This window comes from Leptosomus discolor, chromosome 3 (assembly GCF_034619465.1).
Source record: "Leptosomus discolor isolate bLepDis1 chromosome 3, bLepDis1.hap2, whole genome shotgun sequence".
In the NCBI taxonomy this organism is placed as follows: domain Eukaryota; kingdom Metazoa; phylum Chordata; class Aves; order Leptosomiformes; family Leptosomidae; genus Leptosomus; species Leptosomus discolor.
In genome coordinates this window covers 50,076,134-50,100,321 of record NC_141393.1, presented here as the reverse complement: position 1 = coordinate 50,100,321, position 24,188 = coordinate 50,076,134, and the positions used below count along the sequence as shown (strand labels likewise).

The window sequence follows — 24,188 nt, the reverse complement described above, 5'->3', positions numbered from 1 at the left end:
GCAACTGCTAAGGAATGAAACATATTTCTTGTAATTACTTGCATTTTGAGTGACTCTATGAATGCTTGATTCATTAGTAGTGCCATCCCATTTTGCACAACTGCAAAAAAAAGGTCTGATTTTACACCTTTGGATCTCTGGAGAGACATGTTCACTTTCTTGTCACTACACCCAACTACTAGGAATATGTTGTCTCTATTTATAGGAGGCACTCCTTGCAACATGCAGGTAAATTCCCTTTAAAGTGTTTTCCTGGACGTTACTGTCTTTAAAAAGCCAGGTGTGCAGACAAATTCTTACCCCCTGAATATCAGCAGTCTATTAGGGATATGGCTGTGGGTTTTCTTCTCTCCCATGAAAATTTTCAAGACTTAGAACATTTTCCTATGCCAAACTGAAGTGAAAATAAGAAATTTTAAAAAATTCTACAGGTAAATTTTGTACTGGGTTCCTTGAACTATCTAATTGTATTGCAACCATGTAAATATTTAGACTTAGATTTCTTAAATTGTTTTATTTTGTGCAAACTAATTAATTAAGTTTAAAAACGAAAGGCAATTTCAGACTGAAAACCAAAACACTTGTTTTGCTTTATTTGAGTATCCACAAGGGATACTTTGAAAACGGAAAACATGGTTTAATCCCACTGAATCTGGAAATGCATTTCCTGTAAATCATTTTATGTTTCACAGCTTGGCAATACCCCAAGGAAAGTATTTCATCTGACAGCTCCCAAGAATCTGTAAAGACTTAGTTTCACTCTCACTGTTTGCAGAAGCCTCACTGCCTCACTTATGGTGTAGGTGCCTTATTTCCAGGTTTGTTTCTCTATTTTCTGTAGAGAATGGTGGCTAGCAGAGCAGGAATAACCTAAGTGGGCAAACAGAAAAACACCACCCGGCTACGATGAATGACTGGACATGTTGCTTGATCCTTGGCGCTTTGTTGTTGTGATGGTAAAGGACTGCAGCCTCAGACACATGCTTGCTTAACTCATATGGATCCTGCAGATCCATACGCATATCCAAATTTTGATAAGTGTGCTGTCATCCCAGTTTAGCGTCTGATTTTCCCAGCACAATTTTCCTTTCCCCATCAAGCCCTGAGGGATTCGGATCTAGGTGTGTTTTAATGATGTCAACACGTGTCTATTAGTGACTGCGGCTGGGATTAATGAATCATTTTACATAGCCTAGCAAACAGCCACCTGGTGATTTTCATCACTACTGACCTGGGCTTTAGTCCAGCTTCTGACATAAAGGTGAAAACTTCTGTATCCTATTGCAGTTGTTTGGGCTGCAAATTGCTCCAGTGAATGCTTTTGCTAATAGCCTCTAAAGAAATAGTGAAGTACCCAGCAAATAATAATGCCATCCAGGCCCATGTGTATTGTAATGTATTGGCTAATCACCGAATGATATTTTTGTACATTCAGGTTCTCCCAGATGTCAGAATGGTGGTAATTGGACTCTCTCAGTGTATCTGTTGACAAAATGTCTTGAATCCTGAAATGTTTCATGAATCCATCCCATATGAAATTTTGTATTCAGAGGGCATTTTCTCAAATATTCATTCTTATTTAGCCATGAAGTAGTTTTCCTGAGAAACATTTAAAAAAACAAACATCAGCTGGTCTGAACCGAGAGCTGAGACTGTCCAGACCTCCTTGGATCTTAGGACTCACATGGCCCAATTTCTAGGTTTGCCTGGAAAGGAACAACCGTAGTTACTAGGAGTCTCTTTTAAACAGATGTTAATCTGTTTCCAATATGCCACTTTACTTCGTTAATAGCCCGCATTAAAGCCAGTGCTAATACTCAGAATGTAGGTATCAGTGCTAAAGTGATGGTTGTTCCTGTTCAAAGGTGTCAGTACAAGATGAAATAATCTGTGATTATAAGGAAATGTTTACCCGTGTATATCTGACTAGAGCTTGAAGTCTGTGTAATAAATTTAGAACAAAGTTCTTACAATAAATGTAAAAACTGTATTCTATTAAAGCAAACCGAGAATGAAAACTACCTGCACCATCAACCCCCTGGTTCTGTCCCTATATTCAGCCCCAATTTATCACATCCTGGCAACCTATCAATCATCTTGAACCACAAACCGAAAAGGAAAATCCCCATGAAAACATCACACTAACATTTCCTGGTTGTCATGGAATGCAGACTGTGGTTTTACCAAGAAGTCTGTTAACAACCTTGTGTCTAAGTATTTGTTTTTCTTTGACCTAGGTTTTTGTTTAAAGAGGGGCAGGGGTTTTGCAAACCTTCCATTTCGTTTGCTTTTTTGCATCTCTGCAGTTGTTAAAATAACTTTTTTTTTTTTTTTTTTTTTAATATAAGACAGCGTCCGCCTTGAGAATGAAACCTCTAGGTATTGTCTTGAAAACAAAGAAAAGCAGGGAGCAGTGCATGAAACATCCATATCGTGGACCAAAAATCTATGGAAAATCGACTCCAATGGGAAGAGTTTGCATGAGTCAGTGTTACTCATTATGTGTAATTGTTGCAGAACCATGGTGGAAATGCAGATTGCACCTGGCTTCTTACTATGACAGCTTCTAACAAGCCTCTAGTATTAATGATCAGGGTGTAACTCACACTTTCATGAAAGGACAAAGGGATTCAGTCTGCCTCAGCCAATTCTATCACACCAGGGGGCTCTACCTAGCAAATGTCTGTGGAACTGGAGTTAGTGATTTTGGCTGAGAAGTGTTAATTAAGCCTGGTTTAGATATGTGAATGGCAGAGAAGGGTTTGGGTGCAGCTGCTTGAGGCAGAGCACCAGAACTCCCAGGAAAGACAGGGAGAAGTGACCTGTGTGAAAGTTAATGTTCTCCGTCCTCATAAAACTCAGAGCAGGCTTAGGGGCATTCCGTGGCTTTGGGTTGAGTCACCCAGGTCTCGTGGTCTGGGTGAGATTAATGATGATGACAATTCAGGCATGTCTAGTGCTTTTTGCCTTTTTTAAGAGCTGTTATTAAATAATTTTGTCTTACAGCTGTAGTAAATCATGTGGATGTCAGGGAAAGATCATGGCCTGTCAGCCCCCAGAGCCTGCCAGCTGTAAAAGGGGGCAGAAGGGAAGGTTTGGACGCTCTTTGTGAGTCCACTCTGAGTCCACTCTGAATCAGCTTCTTTGAAACTTCAAAAGGGTTGAAGGGATCAGTAACAGTTTGGCACACAGTGTGAGCATTGCCTTGTCTCTTGAAAGAAATGAAAAAAATCCATCTTTTGCATAACTGTGTTAAATCCAGCTAAGTAGCATCAACATAAAGTTAATGGATTTGACCTTCCTGCACTATGGGAAAAGGTGGAACATGTGTTTAGATTTGGATTTGGCAATCATGTTTCTTCCTTGACTCAAAACAAGTCTATAAGCGTCAGCATGGAAAAAAAGAATTGAAGGAGTTAATTTCATTTAGACACCATCTTTTATTTTTGATAAGTTTTATATTGATACAACTAGAAATATTTTCATTAATTCAATTAAGGGTCCTCATTGTCTGGACATCAGAATAAGAGACCATAAAGTAAAAATTCTGGGTTTCCTGACAGCTTTGGGCAGTGTGCTCGGCATCTGTATTTTGCTGTTTTTAATATGTGGTAATTGCTGTCTTCACAGAGATGCTGGGTTTATGCAATTTACTTAGACTGTGAAATGTCATGTGAGTTTTAGGTACTGCTGTAGTCCTTTTTCTACCGCTTCACCAACAAGGTGTCTATACCACAGCAATGTTACAAACATTTTTAAGAGTAGGTGTAGAAGATAACATCGAAATAAAAACAGAGCATGCTGCTTCAACATTACTTTAGGGCAAGGTGTCAACTAATTGGATGGCCTTAAAACCAGTTTTGAGAATTGGATTGCCACATTTTTGCCTGGGGTTTCCTGGACACCCACCTGATCTCCTACGCTTCCTGGGAGCTTTGGTGCTTCTGCGTGCAGGTGCAGTACGGTTGGTCAGCCCATGTGCAATGAGCCTGATGCTTCCAGAAGTGTCCTGGGGTACAGTACATATGCTGCAGAACCAGACTGAGCATTTCCATGGAAAAATGCACAGGTGCGTAACTGTAGCCCACAGGTAGTTCTATTAAGCCTATTTGTGTAAATAAGACTATTTCTTTTCAACAGTTAGTGTTTAATGAATTGGCTGCCTAATAAGTGGGATTCTGACTATGACTGGATCTCTGGGTGGTACTGGAGGATATATTGTACTGTTTTAAAACCATGAATGGGCTGAAGTTTGGTGACAGCTGAATCAAATTCACTCTAAACAAAAGTGAACTTTGCTTAATATTTCAGTGAACTTGGGATGAGCTGTGAGGTTCCAATGCAACCCAAAGCAAGTGGATGCGGTATCTGCTTTCATAGCGAAAGTTCTTCAGAAATCAGCCTCAAGTTATTGGAAAAGATGTTGATGTTCCAAACAAATCTAGTTCAAAATCACTGTGCTTGTTACTTTTAAGTAGTCAAATAGATCTTTGTGATCTGATCTCCAAATTTAATTTAAGTCTTGGGCTTCACAGAGTGTGTTTAATTACCACCAAATTTAGGCCTGCTTTGTTCTACAGGGAAGAGAGAATCAAGAAGGGAAAACTAAAGAGAAGCCTTTTTCCTGTCTAGGTCACTTATGTTTAATACAGCTGCTGACTGGACAACTTCCAAAATAATGTCAGGCTTTGAATATGGAGCATTCAGGGCCAAAGTAGAAGTCACCCACGTGGCAGCTGTGAGAGCAGCTCCATCCCATAGCAGTAGTTGTGGGCCACATCCCTCTGTGCAGAGCAGCTATTCGTTGTGTTGTCATAAGCCAGCATCTGTTGGGATCTGCAACCTGAACGTCTGTTGACTGCATGTGTGACACTGCGTACATGTGGCAATGGCTTTTGAGTGTGCAGTGCTGCTCGGTGAGGGGTGTGGCCACAGAAGGTCTCTGGTCCATCAGCTGTCCCCAGGACCAGCGCGTCTGGCACTTGTGGAAGCACTGTGACTGTTTCAGAATCACATGTGGGAACTTGCTGAGACTGTCATTCCATATTAGTCCACTAGCTTCTCCTCAGACTGTGAAACTCAGCCCTATTGCAAAAGATTAAGTCCTCCGGGAAAGAAAAACGCATTTGTTACTGTGCTCTTCCACACAGGTTCCTCATTCTTGCCTTCAGAACCTCTCATGACATGGGTGCCATCAGAGAAATTTTAATAGAACTGTTTTTCCCTGGAAGAAGACAGCTTTGTCAAAATAAAGGCATTTTGAGAAGATGTGTTAGTTTTGTACAAATTTTACAAAACTAAAAATTATGTCATCTTGGTATTTTTTTATAACATATGATAATAAAAATACTAGGAACTGTAATCATCAAGACTGTTAAACAGCTATGCAGTGTATGTAGCTTTCATCTACATTAAATGTTTTTGTCAGCCTAAATAATTGAGGAGGCAGGTGGGAGAAGAGATATTTTTTACGTTCGTTTTGTGGAAAGGCAATCCAAGTAACAATAATGATGAATTATGTTGCCTGTGGTGAAAGTGTTTAAGATTGGATGCACAGCTTTTGAGCTCCTTTGGACAAGCAGTCATCAATGCTATTGGACTCCCACCTATGCTGTGAATTATAGTTGACTTCTCATACACCGCACAGTCTGGATATAATCTGGTGTTTTATTCTGCTTGATTGTTTCCAGTTACCTGTGGAAAGGAACCTTCCGTGCAGTTCACACTGAGTAGATGTACTGTAGATAGAACAACCTCAGTGTACCAGTGAACAAAAGTAACAGAAGGAAAAGCGCACGCCTTGATTACTACCGTCATTACTATCACCTATGTTACAGAAGAAAATAGACCATCAAGCAAAAACAACATTAGGAAAGTTGCTTGTTACTCACATAGCACATGTCTATGCAAATGTGCATGAATTGCATTTCAGGTCTTTTAGGAAAACAGTTATTATATGGCATCTTTTATTTCAAATAGATGGTACAGACACTCCCTTTTAATATTTGGAAAAGCCTGGTCTATTTTTCCCTTTCTTGCACATGGAACTCCCAATAAAATTACGATAAAAATGCCCCTCTTCACTGGGAATAATAGGCTGCTCCAACTAAATGTGCTTTGCAGTTGCCGTTTGAGTCTGGAGTTGCAACCACTTTTTTCTTTTGAGGGAAAGGTGAGGCAGGGGTGAAGTTAATTCACATTGCTTTCAAGCATCTTGATCTTTCTCCTTTTTCTCCACGCACATGATTATTATTAATAGTATTATCATTATTGTTATTATTAAGTCTTTCTTAGCCGTTCCTGTTAAAAAATATTACGAAGAAATGTTTATTTTTCCTCTCATTTTCCTCAGTCACAGACTTGCCTTGGATTATACCTTTTCCCCACCGTACCTGTTGCATTGTGCAGGCAGTATCTTTCCGACATAAAGATGAATGAAGTGTGATCTCCTCAGAGCCTCTAGCCCTTGTGCCTTTTGCTCAGTGTCTATATGAATTGTATGAGGCACTCCCCTCCTGTAGGCTTTGCATGTACTGCTTCTTCAGGGTTGCCTGGCTAAAGGCCAGAAAACAAATTGCAGAATGTAACTATAGCACCTAAATTTATTTTATTTTATTTTATTCTTTATTTTATTCTCATACTGCTTGCCATTTAAAGTTTGCACTTTCATGTGCAAACCTTACAGTATTATTAAATTAAATTCCATCTAAGACATCCTTTAATGTTGAACAGTCTTACTGCAGTACATACAGAAGCTCTGACATTGGTTGGCAGTAAGATGTTTGTGTGTGAGCCTGAACGCAGCAAGAGGAAGCCGTTCAAAGGGAGGGCGGTACTGTCAAGATGAATGAACAGGGAGCCAGAAGCTCATTCCTGTGAACTCTTACATAATGTGTATTTGGTTCTTCTCTATTTGCTCAAGCAGGCTGAGTCAGAACAGCTTAAAGTTAATCTTTCAGGGGGTATTTAACAGCATAACATTGTTCTCGTTTAGAATATCTGTGCAGCTCACTCAGGTTTTGTCTCAGGTAGGTCATGCAACACCAGGCCAATGCAAGTGTTCTGCTTTTGTCTAGCTTATAACAGGAACATGTTGCTCAAGCTAGTTCTGAAACTGGGGATTGACATATATATGTGAAGGATTCACTGTGAATGGACCACAATGAGATAATTAAGGAACTGTATGATCACAAAGGCTCTGACTGTACACCATTTCAGCTTTAAAACATTCTGTTATAAACGAAATATTTTATTTTCAAATACATTTGAATGTTCAGTTGGTTTTGCAGTAATGTGGCTTTCAAGACTTTATATTTACAACTGCTGGATGTTATTGTTAAGGGTATGTTAAAAGCGCTAGATACCTCAAAAAAGCATGTTGTACTGGTGTTCTTGGAAAGACTGAAGGTTTGGCTTGTGTCTCAGCCCAGCGAAGTGAAGTGTGAAGAAGGTGACTGAAAGTGCTAGCGCTCTTTCTGAACGAGTTGGTAGCTGCTGCTTGTTGCTGGTTTACCCTGAAAGCACTATACTGGAAAATAAATCATTTCCAGGTCTTTAGTGAAGCATGAAGTCCAACAATTTGTAATTCCTTTTTTCCTTTTCTTTTGACAACAGAATTCAATGTCAGTTGCAGATACGGAGGAGTTTTTCATGTTGAGAAAAATGGTCGCTACAGTCTCACACGAACTGAAGCAGTCGAACTCTGCAGAGCTCTCAATAGTACCTTGTCAACACTAGAGCAGTTGAAGAAAGCTCATGAACTTGGATTTGAAACTTGCAGGTAAAGAAATTCTTGAAAAAACAATGTATCATGACAAGTCCACCCATTCATGCTATAGTATAATAATTACAGTTGACTTTATATAGCTGTTAATTAGACAACTATATCAGTCCTCAAGTATTCTGTGATGAACAAAACATCCTTGTGAGTGTGTATGTTTGCTCTGGGTCCAGTAATAAGTCCTTGTCTGCATATACTTTTTACCAACTATCTTTAAAAAATCATAATCTCTTCCAGATAAAATCTAAAGATAACAAAAGATTGACAGTGTAATAAACTAATTAGGAAGATGTTCAGATCATACCATATCACTGACTAATTTGTAAGATGTGAAAAGTAGTTATGATTTTTAACGACCTGATGTAAGTTCGATGACTGAAGATGGTATATACAATGTGGGGAACCCTGTTGTGTCAAGAAACAGTAAAAAGCAGCAAGTGGTACTGCGAGGGGATGAACTCTTGACATCCCAGTGAAAAAATGGCCACAGTATTAGTGCATTCTTATAATCTGCGAATGGAGAAGTTTCAGAAGACAGCCATAAAAATTGTTAGAAAACCCAAATCTACAGTGTCAAGTGACTTAATTATCCTCTGTAATTAATGAGGTATGGGGCAGCAAATGTGGGTATTACAGATTCTTCAGTTTAGCAAATAATAACTAGACCAAGAGACTGGATGTTACAGAAAATTTTGGATTTGAACAATTAAGTGAGTACTAATTCAACAAAATATGTAATGATAATAATTATTGGCTGAGACAACTTACAAGGGTTGTAGTAGATTCTTTGTCACATCAAAATGTCATCAAGATGAAATATTTTCCCCAAGGATGCCCTCTGTTCAAACAGTAAGGGACTGTCCAGACAGTCCTATGGTCTATAAATATGTCAAACTAGATGATCATATGATCTTGCTTATACATAAAATACATAATACACTTATTATGCAAGTCATCCTAAAAATTCATATGCAGAAAAAATATTGAACTCAGGAGCTGCAAATTTTAAGGTGTTTTTTGGTTTGGTTTTTTTTTTTTTTTTTTTTTTTAAATCAAATAGCATAGATTCATGTTGGTAAACCACTATAGAGTTGAAATAAATTTCAGCAGATTTTAAACTTTATTACAATCTAAAATAAACAGCAAATATGGAGAAATTCAATTCATCTTCTAACTGACTGGAGTAGAAAAGTTCAGTGGACATTTCTCCAAAACTTTAAGACTTTCATTCTGGTATCAGGAGAAATAGTACTAGCAACAATACTGCTTGCAACTGTTTCACGTTAATTATTTCATTTCAATTTAGTCAGTGGTGCTTTACTTTTTTAACAGTGAATGTGTGAATGTTCTTTCCAACTGGCTTGCAAGCCCGTGAGAATTGAATAGAGCTCATTTCAGATTAATAGTATCCGTACAAAATAATTTATAATCATGGAAAGATACATGTGCCACTGCACGAACACGTTGTTATACATATAACTGTCATTGATGGCAGTGTGTGGCACGTTCATTTTCGCAAGTGTTGCTACCTGCACAGTGGTGAAAGAGGTAGACAATAGTGCAGGGAACAATGGACAGAAAATTTTTAGAGAATTCTCCTGTGAGAAGTGGGAATGTCATTTAAAACAGTACCACATAAAGACTAGAGCCAATCCTTTACTCCAAGGAAAGAGTCCTGCATGACATAGCAGGAGTGTTCTTTCTCTAGCATTGGCATATGAACAGGCTTTGCGTTCTGAACTGTCCAGCACTACACAGTGTGTAGAGACTAAGGATCAAATCATAATTAAACGCCCAGGGGTAGAGATTTCTAGTGCTAGTAGTTATGAGTATTCTGCACTGTGGAAAGTCTTTTCTGAAGTTAAAATATAAAGATAAGTGGAAGAAGGAGTAGAGGGAAATGTTTTTACAGTGGAGATATGTAGTTTTTCGTTAATGTTACAATCTCCCTGATTCGCAGTTTAGCAGTGGACAGATTTGGACATGTAAGGCATGTAGATAGGATTCCTTCCTCCCTTCCTTCTGACCAGCCCTCCCACCCTCTTACTTTCATTTGTTGATCCTGTGCTAGAAGTTGCTGTCAGTAAATCTAGGCTGTTACCAAGCTTGAGTAGGAGAGAAAAAATATACTGCATCTAATCGTCAAAATACCTGTGGAACAGTGAGTGAATAAGATGACTCAAGAGACTGCAACACAAGTCGGTGATTAATGGATTATACATCGTAGGCTCAGGTGGAAGTGTGAGTAAAGCAGTTTATAATTCCACCTACAAGAGAGTTTCAGAATTGCAAGTATCTGCACATTAGACATGTAACTGGAATGGGACTCACAGACAAAAACCTGCAAACCTGTGATAAATTGTACCTCTCAAAATTAAACCAAAATGCAAACCAAACCCCAATTCTCGTTCCCATCCTATTACACCTCCCAGCTAAATACATTGGAATTAATGAGGCGTTACAGGATTGCAAAATAGTAATAGCGCATTGTGCATTATGGAGCTCTGTTAACCATGATCTTCACTGAAATATGTGAGCTCTGAACACAATAGCCAGATTGTTTGACAGAAAGATACAGTAAGAATTTGTAGACATATGAGTATTGTATCTGAATATTTTATGAAGTTGCCAGCTGTTGCAGAAAGTGATGTGTCATACAAGCGTTCTCTAAATTTGCTCAGGTACTATAAATTGAGCCTCCAACACTTCTACGTGAAGTGCCACTGAGCAGTATGTTGTACTCAAAGCAATGAAAATGTGACTCCCTGAAGAAAAAAGAAGCTAGTCTTTTCAAAACCATAACTTCTTGCAGACAAAATCAGACAGTACAGCCTCACACTGAATATGAAGTGTGCTTGCCTCCCAGTGCCTCACTTTCACTGCCCTGCTCTGGAACCGATTGTCCTGGCTACTAAGATGCTCACTTAATTAAAATGGGTTTAGCTCTTGCAATTACATGCAAAATGGTGTTGAATGGCTGGAGACTGATGTAGCCACATGTGAGAAAGGAACACCCATAGTATACAAAAAGTATGCAGAAATGTGTGCACTTTGCAGAAATAATGTAAGATGAAAATAATGGCTTCTTTTTAGCTTCTTCATGTTTGACATCTTATGCCACCTGCTCTGATACGTGGTATGCTGTATTTCCCTCTGCTCTTCACAGGTATGGTTTTGTAGTGGGGGGTATTGTTATCCCACGGATCAATCCCTATCACCTTTGTGCAGCAAATCATACTGGCATTTACAAACTTTCAGCAAACACAACCGCTCGATATGATGCGTACTGTTACAATGCCACAGGTATGTATATACATTTGTGATGTGTTTTAGATATAGATTAACTAACAATAACATAGGTAATCTCCTGTTTAAGGTACTGGAATGAGGGTGTCTATATTCAGTGGAGAGGAAATCCATTTTGTCAGCCTCTAGAAGTGTTTCTATAATGCCAGCAATGAATTTGACCCATTTTGTCATTAGTGTGTTTTGAACTAAACCACATTCTGCCCTTGGGACTAGCTTCAGAATGGTTCATTATAGTGGGTTTTGAATTTTGTAATAGTTGGAAATATTTTACTAAATTATTAGGAAAATGTGGATAATCATGTGGCAGATGCTGAACACAGTATTTGAAGATAAAATCTGGACTAAATTGAAGTGTCTTGAATTTCAGTGGATTATTACATTCACAGTGGAAACAGATCTTACAGAAAGCTGTAAGCAAAATTTATTGATGATTTGAATGGCAGTGACAGTTCTTGATTTTGTTTTTGGTTGTCGGATCATTAGAAATCATCTTTGCATTGGCATAGTATCAGGTGAGCTCTGTCACCCACGGATGAGTCTTCTCCTGCTACAGAGATGTCCATCCCTACCAGAGCCTTATGACTCCTCCTGAGTCTCGTTCCCTTCCGGCACCATGAGCAGATTGCTCACACACTGGCCCAGAGCGTGGCACTGCAGCCCCAGGGCACACCATGCCTGAGCAGAGCCCTCCACAGAGGTCAGCTAAAAAGGATGAGAGCTGCCACTGCCACCACGACCATGGGGCTCTGCATTGAAACTGAGTCATAAGGCTATTTTAACTGACGTTGATGGCAACTATTTTCTGGAATGGTTCCGGAAATGGAGAATCTCCTCATTAGCTGACAGAGCAATCTTGAAGTGCCCCACCTGGAAGGGAGCAAAAAGGGAACGTAGGTAGATCAGTGAATAGCATTTGATTTGGGAATTTGTTTTTCAATTGTTTACATCTGAAGCTGACATTTTGTGATTATGTACAATATGAGTATCCACGTGACTTTGTTCTCAGTTTTCTCAAATTAACATTTTCGGTTTTCCTTCTTTTACAGAAACAAGGGACAAAGCATGTGAGCCAGTTGAAAGACTAGATGCTTCTTTCCTCAATAATCAGGATGAAATAGGTACTATACTGATTAGGAAGACCTGCCACGTTTCATTTTTAGGACTTGGTTATCTTTTTTACATAAACAATTGCTGATATTAAAAATCAAGCCAAACATAAGAAAAAGGAGCCAAGAGATGTTCAACAGCAATTAAAGCAATTAGTCACTTATCTTCCCCTAAATCCTAGGGACCTTGATTTTTCTCAAGGTGCTACCTATTTTTTCCGTAGGTATTTGACACTTTTTAGCACCTCAGAGCTGCTAATGTTTCTTTGACATACAGGACTTTGCTTAAGATCTTTCTACATCTCATTTGAGCTGCTGGTTAGAAAAGCAGCTGGAAGTGGAAGGAAACTCTCATAATAAATTTTTTGTCCCAATTCTAAAATTCTGATTGACTTTACAAAGGCCAAGACTTTAGGCTCAAAATCAAACTGTATGAGCAAAATATCAAAATATTTGATGCAGAGTAGGCCCTACGTGTTTGACTAATATATACGTTAGTATATATACGTTAGACATAGTGATGTATGATCCAGACAGATTAGATAGGAGAGCAAAAATTGATGAACCGATATTAATCCACAACTGTTTATTTTTTTGTTATAGGACTTAAACTGTTTAGCACTACTGAAATACAGCTATGTAGCTCCTTGGTATTATTGGTTGCTTAATTTCCTCTTTCCAACAGTCATTGACAATGCGGATGGTTCAAGGTATAATGCAGATGGCACACGTCATAGTGGAGAGTCCTCAACCTCCAGTGCGGATGATGAAAGTGTAGGTAGTGGATCAGCACATGACACAACTCCCATGGATACCTCCATCAGGAGATCCAGCCCCTCATATTATGGAAGTGCTACTCCAGTCTCACAGCTGCCAGATCATTCTTCTGGAGGGGGTGAAAAAGAAAATCCTAGACAAGATTCTGGTAAGGACACTAGGTTGCCACTATATCCCCTTTAAGATAACTGAGTGAAGGATTACATTGCTGGTTATAGGCTATCATGAGGGAATGAGAAGCACCGTCTGTAATTTGTGTCCTGGAGAAGCAAAAGGAGAATGTGTGTCTTTGAAAGAAAACAGAAGCACTCTGAATTTCTAAGGATATTTTTGATTGCGCAGGAGTACAAGCAGCATAGTACATCAGCATAGTTTCCACATAAAGCTTCCCAGGATACTGAGAAGATGGTTCTAAGAATTTGCTGATGTTCTTACTAAAATATTTATTTCATTAAAGGCTCAAAAGAGCACAGAAAAGTTAGTGAGGCTGAGGGTATGGGTGTATTGAGATAAGGATAACATATTCTTATCTTCTCTAAAAGGATGAATTGACATTAAGTAATAAGAACAAGGAGGAGTTTACAGTACAAGTGATTTCTCTTTGTACAGGGGTTTTTTTTAGGACATCTTACTACAGCATATTACAGAATGCACAGAGAGATAAAAATGTCAAATTAAAATGTCATTAATATCTCCTTCCTTTAGGTGGCAAAGCCAAATTCTTTTTTCTTGAAGCCCTGCCAAGTACAAACACCATACTCTTTTTCTAGGGCATTCCGCAGGGCGGCAAATTAGTGAATTAGAGTGCCTTGTCTGTATCTTGCTTTCTTGTGGAAACCTGTGTGTTTTATTTCATCTTTTATGCTGCTTGTGTGGCTGAAATTATTGGAGGTCTGACAGACTAGCTCCCAGTGAACCTAAGGGATACAAATATAATTCATCTTCTGGGTATAGTAAGGTTTACCATGTGACCTCTGAGTACAGGCTTTTTATCAGATCACTGATAACTTACCAGTGAAGGACACCAGTAGTTTGCATCATTAGCCTCAATAAATACGGAAATTAAAAAAATTATAAAAAATATGTAATTATATATAGAGAGATATAATTATTCATCTATCACCATACAGATGATGTAGTTTCTCCTGTATCACCTGACTTCTCTTCGGTGACGGCAGCTGATGATTCCCCTGGAAAAGATGGTGGACAGTATCCTGCAAGTACTAGTAAGATTTATGTGTTATAATAGCAACATCAAATATAGATTGCATTAAAACTGCTTTCTTCTTCCAGCAGGTCATTCTGGTAAGTGGTGAAGTAAACATCACCTCCCATTTTGGAAGGGCATTGAAAGACAGTACTTTCCAGACTGGTTCAGTCAGAAATTAGCTTCACTCTCTGGGACAAGAGGAGCAAAAACATTTATTCTATGTTTATTTCATTTCTTATACATGAGTTCAGAAAGATTGTTTTGTGTTTCCCACTGTATTTTATCACACCTACTTACTCTATGAGGCATCACAAATTAGCACAACAAATTATCCCTTGAAGTCAATTTATTTCTGAGGTAGAAAAGGACATTTTTGTCAATTTGTGATGAAAGTGTCTGTGATTCTAATGCATTTATGGTTGTGAATGTGAGTAATCCACATCAAAACCACAGCCTTGCTCACCAAAGCAGTGCTTTAAGTGGCAGTTCCTGTTGCCAAGCCACTGGTGCACTGCAAAAACGAATTCCGTCCTTGTTGGCAATGTGCATGAGAAAAAACTGGGACCTGTGGTGGCTCCACAGACTTTGAGGGCTCAAAAGAACAGTAGCCATTTTCTCTGCTTTGTCCTTAAATGGCTGTCCTGAGTGGGAAAAACTGCTTGTGATGTTTTTATCAAATATGTAGGGCACAGCAGCCACAGCAAATAAAAAACTTTTAAAGTCATCTTACATGTTTTAAACTGGAACTGTACAAATATTCACTATAGTTCTTAAGTTTAGAGTGATAAACATCTTTGCACCAGTAAACAGAGTGAACCTAAAGGGAGAACATTTTAATTATGTAGAGGAGATCTACAGAGGTATGTTGTAGTAAAGATTGAACTCATAGAAATGAAATTTTCTTCCTGGTGACTCTTTTTTTTCTCGCCATGGAAGCTCACGATAGTGAGGAATTTGCTTGATTGTTGATTGCTGATAGATAGTCAAATGGTCTATGTGACTTACAGGGATGGTGCCCTCATTACTGTATTTAGAAATCACAGGATGGAGTAAGAATGATTGTGTGTCTTACACAGTTAGCAAAAGCTTTAGTAAAAGACAGAGATCATTTAACCAAGCATCTTGTCTCAGAGGACGTGAAGGTTAGTAACACCTCATAAATATATAGAAGGAAAAAAGAAATACCAGGTTGATTTTCTCACAGACCTTGAAAGCAAGCAGAGAATTTTCTGGTGCTTGTTTTCTGAAATCTGGCCTGTAAGGGGCAGGGAGGGAGGAATCCCACCTGGTAACAGCGGGGAGTTTGTCTGGTTGATTCTGGTGGTGGTTTTTCCTTCATATTTCTTTGCTTTTGTATGTGTGTGTGACTTAGTGCTTCCATGTACAGATGTTTCTGTACCCACTGCACAAACGTGTGCATTGTCTCTAAGCAGGAAAGCTTTTGTTTTTCCTTTGACTACTTGATTATCAAATGTATTGATCCTAAATATGTATAGTCCCTTCCTGTTGCTAACAGTTCTCTGTCGTGGGCATGGCTATTTTACAGAGAGAGAACTAGAGGAATTTAAGATTTTAAAAGATCAAAATAACTTTAGTGCTATGTAATAAAAGATGTCAATACTGATATTTGTGTATCACAGAAGTGGTAGCGTTGGCATGACTGCTTATTGGTCAGGGTTGATAGATTGATTCTCTGGAAAAAAAGATTATTGGAAGCTGTTGCCTCCCCCCTCCCTGGCAGTGCTCAAGGCCAGGCTGGATGAGGCTTGGAGCAACCTGGTCTGGTGGAAGGTGTCCCTGCCCATGGCAGGGGGTTGGAACTGGGTGATCCTTAAGGTCCCTTCCAACCCAAACCAATCTGTGATTCTATGATGCTGCACCTAGGCTTTTCTGATAGCTTTAGCTATTACTCAGCAACATCAATTTAGGGCCAAACAGACTCATTTAATTTAATTTTACAGCATTACAAATGAATGAATAACTTAGGACTCCTTTCAGAAGTTAAGTATAAGCTATACATCTCCATGAGAAGTCATCAGATATTCAGTAGCATAGGAGAAAGTTGCGTGGAGAACAAACAAAAAAGACGATAAAGCCATGCCCTAATGTCTGCTATTTACATTGTGCAACATTGCAGGCTCTTTGGAATATTCTGGCCACAATTTAATTTTTCAGAGAAAAACCCACAGGCAGGAAAGTAGAAAATGAAGAAACAAGTCAAGAAAACTGTTCAGCATGTATCTGCAGATAGATGGCTAAAAATATCTATCTGATTCTATAGTGTCTGAAAGTGAGAAACAAAACTGGTGGCTCTCCATCTATACTACACACCATTTGCAAACTTAAGGTTTGGTGAAAAGTTGTCTAGCTTGATCAAAACACTGCTGTGGGTTTGAAATGAGCAATTGCCACAGCTCCTTGTTCTTCAGAGGATCCCCTTTCATTTTTGCTCTGGCTTTGGACTTTATTGGTGATGTTCTCCATCAAGTTCATGGTCCAGATTATTAATACACTGCCAGCACTTTGCCATTGGCTTTCTCTCCTAGCTGAAACAAGTTTTTCCATTTGTTATTAACAAGTTATTATTCATCTGTAGATGTGCCATGGATAAGACGATGTAAAATTCTGCTGATGATTGATGAGATACTTCTCCAAGTTGTCAGAGCTAGTTACTCAAACAGTAACTGTGATTGATTTTGTTCATCTCTATATTTTTTAGATATTTTTATGCTCTGGTGGATGTTCCTTTTATTTGGTTTGGAGCATTCCCTGGGAAAAAAACCTCATTCATGAAAAAAGTCTTATTTCCATACTTTGGCTGATCTGACAGTAAAGTGTTTTGTGTGTGGAAGGAAGCCAGGAATTCATCAAGAAAATGAGCTCCTAAGGCTTGTTGTGGAAAGCAGGTAGAGGTGAGAATTTTGCTGTGATTACAGCAAGTCAGACAGAAATTACTTAGTTACTCAGTTATTTTCTTGTTCACCAGGTTTTTTTGGTATTATCGTTCTGTTCACAGTTCTGTCCCAAAGCGCCAAATCGGAGACCACATGAGTTTTGATGGTCTGTCGCTCAGAGATCAGATTTTGAATGTCCAGGTTTCACGTTTCTGACACCAGTGTCAGAATAGTAAAAGCAGTACTAAGTTTAGGGAGCAATTAGTGACTGTGAGAAGAGACAGTATTTATTCAGTCAAGGACAGCATTTCAGAGAGGCAAAATCTGTTAGGTTTTGCTGCCAAAATAGCTTTTCTTCATATTAAAGATGCAGAAGTAAGGTGGTCTAAATGATGATAAAATGTGCAGTTCTGCATTTAAGTCCATACATTTGTACACTTTGCGGTTTACAGATAAGCAAAACATAACTACTGCAGACTGAAGAACAGCAGTATATCCTGTTCAATCATTAGAACTTTGATTCCTAGGTCTCGCATTTTCTGATGCTTTCACCTACTGAACAAAAATTGATCAAAATTAGCATCTTTGATGTTAGTCTTCAAGGTATTTTTCTAAAGTAATTATTTAAAGATTTTTTTCTGAATGAAAAAGAATGCATGGTATCTTTTCTTCATATTCAAGGTATAGAAGTAAGATGGTCTAAATGCTGATAAAAATATTGCTTGGAATTGCTAGAATAAAAATATTTCCAGAAAAAAATTTTGAAGTAGATTTTGCTTTCTTTTGTGTATCACTTGAAGTGCAGCTCTTCTTACAAACTGCTTCTCAGTTTCTTGATGAATAACTTAGCAGAGAAAAAGGTTAAACTATCAACTGGCTTGCTTGAGGGATTTCTATTTCTATGGAGTGCATGCTTCTATTAGCTTTGAATGCTTTTTGTCAAAATATTGGGACATATTTCACATACAGCACTTATTTTGATCTGTCCTAAATGCTATGCAGAATTCATTGTCTTTACTGGACATTCAGAGCTGGTAATACAATCTTATACCTTAGTAGAATGTTTCAAACTTTGTTACAAAAAAAAGCATTGGATATTTTTGCTGTTGGAGGAATGTAATGGCACCACCGGTAGCGAAAGAGCAGTTATCCACATTGTTCATGTACTGCGGAGGCACTCTGCGTGTCTGAGAGGGATGAGTATGTCAGTCATTCTATAAAGGATGTGCCTGGGTTTTTCTCTTGTCCTGTTTGGAGGCAATTTGGTAGTAGACTGTTCCAATGAGAAGGACTTGTGGGAGAAAGGAAGAAAATGTTTCCAAGCCAGTACACTATGCTCACTCTGCTAGAGGAGGACAGAGTATGGTAGTGCTGGCAGCATGCCTAAGGCATTGGAATTAGCCAAGAGCCACGTTGGGGCAGCTTCAGCAGGGCTGTGGCAGAGTGGTGGATCCCTTGGGGGTGGAAGAACCGGGAGGAGATACGGACTGTGGGGAGCGCAGTGCTGTACACTCTCCCCTGTGATGGCAGGCTGCTTGTAAGGGAGACGGGAAAACATAACTGCTGTCAGCAAAAGACCTTGTGGGTTAGGGCTTGATGGCAGATTTAACATCATCACAGCAGATGTGACCTCAAGTGGCAATGGTTCAGATGACGAAGACTCTTCAGAGGAGACGATTTACCCAACAGTGTTTCCAGGCTGGGACTGGAGTGTGGCCCAGGACGAGTATGCTCCAAGTACTAGTAAGGAACTGCTTTTCTCTTCAGATGGTTTCTTCCTTCTTTTTCCTGTCCTACCCGATGTTCCTCCTCCTTGGCCACACCTACATTGTGTGAATATAAGATGCTTTCCCAATCAGCTCTTGTTTCAAAGATGTCTCCTGTGCCACAGGAAAAACCCATTTAGATCTTGTGAGGTCTATATCCTTAGAAGCTCCATCTTCCATTGCTTCTAGAACTGATGTCTTGTCTCCATTTATATCTAATTTCTGGGCTTCCCTCATAGCATGTTGTGCCTCAAGGAATAATTCCTCTTTGGAGGGAGTTTCCAGCCTCTCTACAAGTGGCACAATTATTTCTGTTTGCATGCCAATACCTATTTGGCTTGCCTAGCACAGTGGATGAAAAGCCTGTAGATTCCTGTAATTTTTCTGAAGCACAATGTCTTTCCATCCTTAAATACCTGTCACAAAGCTGTGGAACATTACTATTTGAGATGTTATGTTCTGAGAAAACATTGTGCATTGGTAACATGATAAGAGTAAAGCTGTGCCTCTCTCTCTCCATGCTATGCTGACGCCTAACTGGAAAGTGTTTCTGATGTGGATTTTCCTGATAGCGTAAGGCCAAGGGGAGTGCATGTGTCTTTCGAGTGGAATGGACATAGTTCTGAGCCCAGTTTCTTGTCAGCGTTGGCTTCATGGGATTGTCAGTAGAAGAGAAGGCTAAACTGATGGATATGCTTGTCTCTGGGTGTTCTTTTTGCCAGTTGTGGATACTTCTTTCACCCTTTGTATGTGATTTTATGCTTTCTTGGTGGATGTTCCTCATTCTGGATTCTCTCTAAGGCTATCTGCTCTCTCCTGCTGGCAAAGCCTGTGAGGAGCTCATTAACCTTGTTGAATGCGAAGGGCTAGCAAAGACCCACAGGGCTTTTTGACAGCTCCTCTCAAGGGACCACATTCTTCCTTGGGACTGCCACTAGTGCTTGCATCTGGCTAAGTGTTCGAAGAATGTAATGATACCATGGGTTCATACATTCGCCTTGAACTCACATCCACTCAGTGGCATGAGCATGCTCAGAGTGCCAGTGCTGGTGGACTTGACTTTGCTGGAAGAAGAGTGCTTCTCAAGAGATAATAACAAGATCTTGGTTGAATGAACCGTGTCCTAACAGCTTCAGGGCCTCATCATGACCGCCTGGAGAAAGGCACCACCCAAGCTCAGTGGAATCCATTCTCAAACCACTGGTGGTGGTCAAATCCTGGAGAGAAGACACAAGAACCCACGCAAGCAACCAAGGGTAAAGAATGTTGTGCTAAAGGGGCGCTTCGATTAGGGGCTGAATAACCAGAGCACCAGGGCAGCAAGCTTCAGAAGCATTAGGTGGAGGGGGATTGAATATGTGCTATATGTGACTGCTTTTCATTACTGTGTGTTTGAAGCGGGAAAATCAAAGTACTGGGCTCTCTTATCACTGTCTGTACATTTGGTAGCGATAGAGCAGTTGTCCACATTGTTCATGTACTGCGGAGGCACTCTGCGTGTCTGAGAGGGATGAGTATGTCAGTCATTCTATAAAGGATGTACCTGGGTTTTTCTCTTGTCCTGTTTGGAGGCAATTTGGAAGTAGACTGTTCCAATGAGAAGGACTTGTGGGAGAAAGGAAGAAAATGTTTCCAAGCCAGTACACTATGCTCACTCTGCTAGAGGAGGACAGAGTATGGTAGTGCTGGCAGCATGCCTAAGGCATTGGAATTAGCCAAGAGCCACGTTGGGGCAGCTTCAGCAGGGCTGTGGCAGAGTGGTGGATCCCTTGGGGGTGGAAGAACCGGGAGGAGATACGGACCGTGGGGAGCGCAGTGCTGTACACTCTCCCCTGTGATGGCAGGCTGCTTGTAAGGGAGACGGGAAAACGTAACTGCTGTCAGCAAAAGACCTTGTGGGTTAGGGCTTGATGGCAGATTTAACATCATCACAGCAGATGTGACCTCAAGTGGCAATGGTTCAGATGACGAAGACTCTTCAGAGGAGACGATTTACCCAACAGTGTTTCCAGGCTGGGACTGGAGTGTGGCCCAGGACGAGTATGCTCCAAGTACTAGTAAGGAACTGCTTTTCTCTTCAGATGGTTTCTTCCTTCTTTTTCCTGTCCCACCCGATGTTCCTCCTCCTTGGCCACACCTACATTGTGTGAATATAGGATTCTCTTGTCATCAACTCCTTCAGGAATGTCTCTTTCATGAATTGGAAATATCATATAAGATCCATATCGTTAGAATGCATATGTCTTCTATCACTACTTAAAATGAACTTCTCGGTTTCATGCCTATTTCAATGCATGCATTCACTCAAGATTTTCCAAGAAAAAAAAAGTTTATCTTTTTTTTCTATTTTTTCCTTTTTTGGGAAAACAGTACTGAAATAATTCCAGTTTGTGTTATTTATGATCTACATCTATACAATAGCAGACTTCCTGTCTGTGGAAGAAGATGTTCAGGCACAATTTGGGGAGGCCAAACGCCATGTGCCCTTTTCATTGGGATATGTCAACAAAACAGTCTCATATTTGCTACGTTCCACACTCTTTCCATGAGCTCTTCTAACATAACTTCATTTGTTTTGTGACCTCAGATGTTTAGGCTTGATCCAATACCACAACTCATGAATTTTAATACATAGCCTTATTTTCCTAATACGAATAGTCCCAGAGTAATCATCTATTAGCACTTTTTAAACTAAAAATAGCCATCCATACCTAAAATAATTTTGCCTCAAAACCAGAAGGTCACCACATATGAGGATCAAAGCCAAATGCTGTGTGTCACTGAAGCACACTGTCTGCATCTTGGCCGTATGGCCAGGGAACGGCCCCAGCCCTGGGGTTATTTTTCAGTATAGATGTTACCATTAATGACTGTATTCTAATACTCTTATTTGTACAAAGATAATAATTTGAGCATGTCTTAACGTGTCTTTTGTCTGTGCACTTATTTACCTAGTAGTGTTTATAAATTGCTGTTTATAAGTTGTTTTTTTTTCTGAAGATAGTGGAGTATTTGTTTTTTTTCAGTAGTGGTCTTTGTTTTTGGAAGGAAATACAAAATGAGCAAATCATCTTGCTTTGGGATTTTTTATTCTTTTGCCTAAGTTTTGGGTGTTTGTGATGTTCATTAATTTATATTTGAGACTCTGCATTGGTAATTTATTCCACATGGCATATTGCATTCCACCTTCCTTCTGTGTGCCTAGTGGTGTCTGCATGCTCCGTGGGTGAAAATATATACAGTTTCTGATCATAGACTCTTGTGGAAGTTTTATTTTAGCTGTTCAATGATACTATAACTTTCTTGACTAATATTGGCTTCCTAGTGGCTGTCAAGATGCTTTCGGTTTTTTGCTGCCTGTAGCTTTTGGGCTCAGTGGTGGATATTCTAACATGAATCTGAGTACTTCTTGAGTACTTAGCAAGCATGTTTCACATGTATTCAGACATCTGCTATATTCTTGAGGTCCAGCATTATTCTTCAAACTTGAGTTTAAATGTCTATAACTGCTGTAATGGTTCTGCACTGCTTCTGCTGTACATTATTCTTCTGTTGCTTCTTTTCCTCATTCTTCTTGGGAAACTTTGTGTCTGTCCAAAGCAAAGAAAAAACCAACTGGTTTGATATAAGGGGATTTGACAAGAGTAGAGAGACTACAGTTAAGCTGTCAATGAATTTCCATTTTCCATCACCTTTATGGCACACGCTAACAGCAGTGGTAGGCGTAGAGCATGGTCAGCGTTGAATCCTTCGTTGTCCTAACAGCTGTGGACTCGCAACGTGAAACACTTCTGGAAATCTCCACACAAGATCGTTGGAACCCCGCCTATACAAAAGAAGAGGAGCAGTATCGTGTCTCTACTGGCAGGGGTAAAGCGGTTAAGCATTTCAGATAATGTTCAGATTTGTGACATAATTTGGTGAAGTATAACACTGTTATGGTATAATTGCCTTTCCAGTAGCCTCAGTTCAGTATAATGCCATTATATTATTTTACTAGAGCCCTTAGAGGTGGCGTCTATAACATTAATCTGTCATTCCAAGTCTATCTTTTGCATCTAATCTTCACTACTTGCTACTTTTCCTCACATCGGTGGGATTTTTAAACTTGCCAGTAGTGTAATAGAACTAAGCAGATTGTAACGTTTGGTGGCCCACCTTGGTGAGGAAAAAAATTCCCTTTTTTCCCCACTTCAAAATTTCTATTGTGAAATCTGAAGACAAAAGACAAAAAAAGGAGCTAGTGATTCAAATACAGGAAACTATGATACAAAGGATAATATACTACCTCCAGATGAATGTGAACATTTTGCTACCACTGTTGGTGCAGGTAGCCAACTGAGATTCTGAAAGTTTGCTCGTGTTCCTCAAGCCTAAAAATATTTGCAGGCAAAGGCTTACAGAGTTCATTCTCCAGCTATTTTTGCTGTGTACCTCAATAGTTTCCAGGTTAAATTTTTTTGAAAAAATCACCCAGAAATAATTTTTGTGATAACTTCCTTTTAGTTCTGAAGTATTGTTAGATCAATTGTATTCATATGTTAGTTCATTTAAACTTTTTTTTTTACAAAATAATTTATATGCATTGGATTTAATTACAAAAACAATTATTTACATTTGCATGAGTGCCCCCTTTAGGAACATTTCATTGCCTGAATGTGAAGATAAATATTCCTCCAGTTTTGCTCTTTCTGGGAAATAGTGTAGGTTTCTCTAGCTGGTGACTTACGGTCTGTGAAACAGGTCCAGCTCATTCTTTGCATGCTCTGATTAAGGACTTTTGCTTTAGCATTAATATATCACTCATGGAAATATTTGACATCTAAAGCAAATATATTTCAAACTGAGTTCTAACACTCATCTTAGTGTTATAGGTATTCTTTTTTTTTTCCTGGTGTATCTTTTCTAAGCTTTGTGGTGGTCCTTGTGGTGATCTCTGACTGCGTCTTCTGCTATATGACCAACAGCAAATCAAAGAGTGAGCGATGAATGTATTTTATCAGTAAGAGCTTTAATTATTACTGCATTCAAAACAAGTATGCTTTTCAACTTTGAATATCTGAACCTATTTATTTTATTCATCCAGTACCAGAAGAAATGGCAATTTCCTTGGAGCCAGCCTTGTAATTGTGTAATTGAGATACTAACTCAAAGAAGAAAGTTCATAATCCTTTTCACTTTCAAAAACCTAGAATACACAGACTCAACAGTTAAGTTAGTGTTAATAGATATGAAGTAGAGATGCAAGCTGTTGTTTATGTAAGTTCTTCCTTTGCTTCTCCTATAGCTTTTCTCTGCCATTGGTCATTGGGATACTTTCTAGCGCACTTAAATCTTCTTCCGATC

At 39.2% G+C, this 24,188-nt stretch overlaps 1 protein-coding gene across 1 annotated transcript in view; it reads left to right on the top strand.

Annotated features, from left to right (window-relative positions):
- Positions 1-24,188, top strand: part of CD44 (CD44 molecule (IN blood group)) — a 57,749-nt gene that overhangs the window by 15,154 nt on the left and 18,407 nt on the right. Inside the window, exons 2-7 of the mRNA XM_086462216.1 lie at positions 7,615-7,780; positions 10,947-11,083; positions 12,136-12,207; positions 12,881-13,120; positions 14,103-14,198; positions 22,608-22,712. Coding sequence (XP_086318342.1) covers positions 7,615-7,780; positions 10,947-11,083; positions 12,136-12,207; positions 12,881-13,120; positions 14,103-14,198; positions 22,608-22,712 — 816 coding nt within the window. The remainder of the gene's footprint in view (positions 1-7,614; positions 7,781-10,946; positions 11,084-12,135; positions 12,208-12,880; positions 13,121-14,102; positions 14,199-22,607; positions 22,713-24,188) is intronic.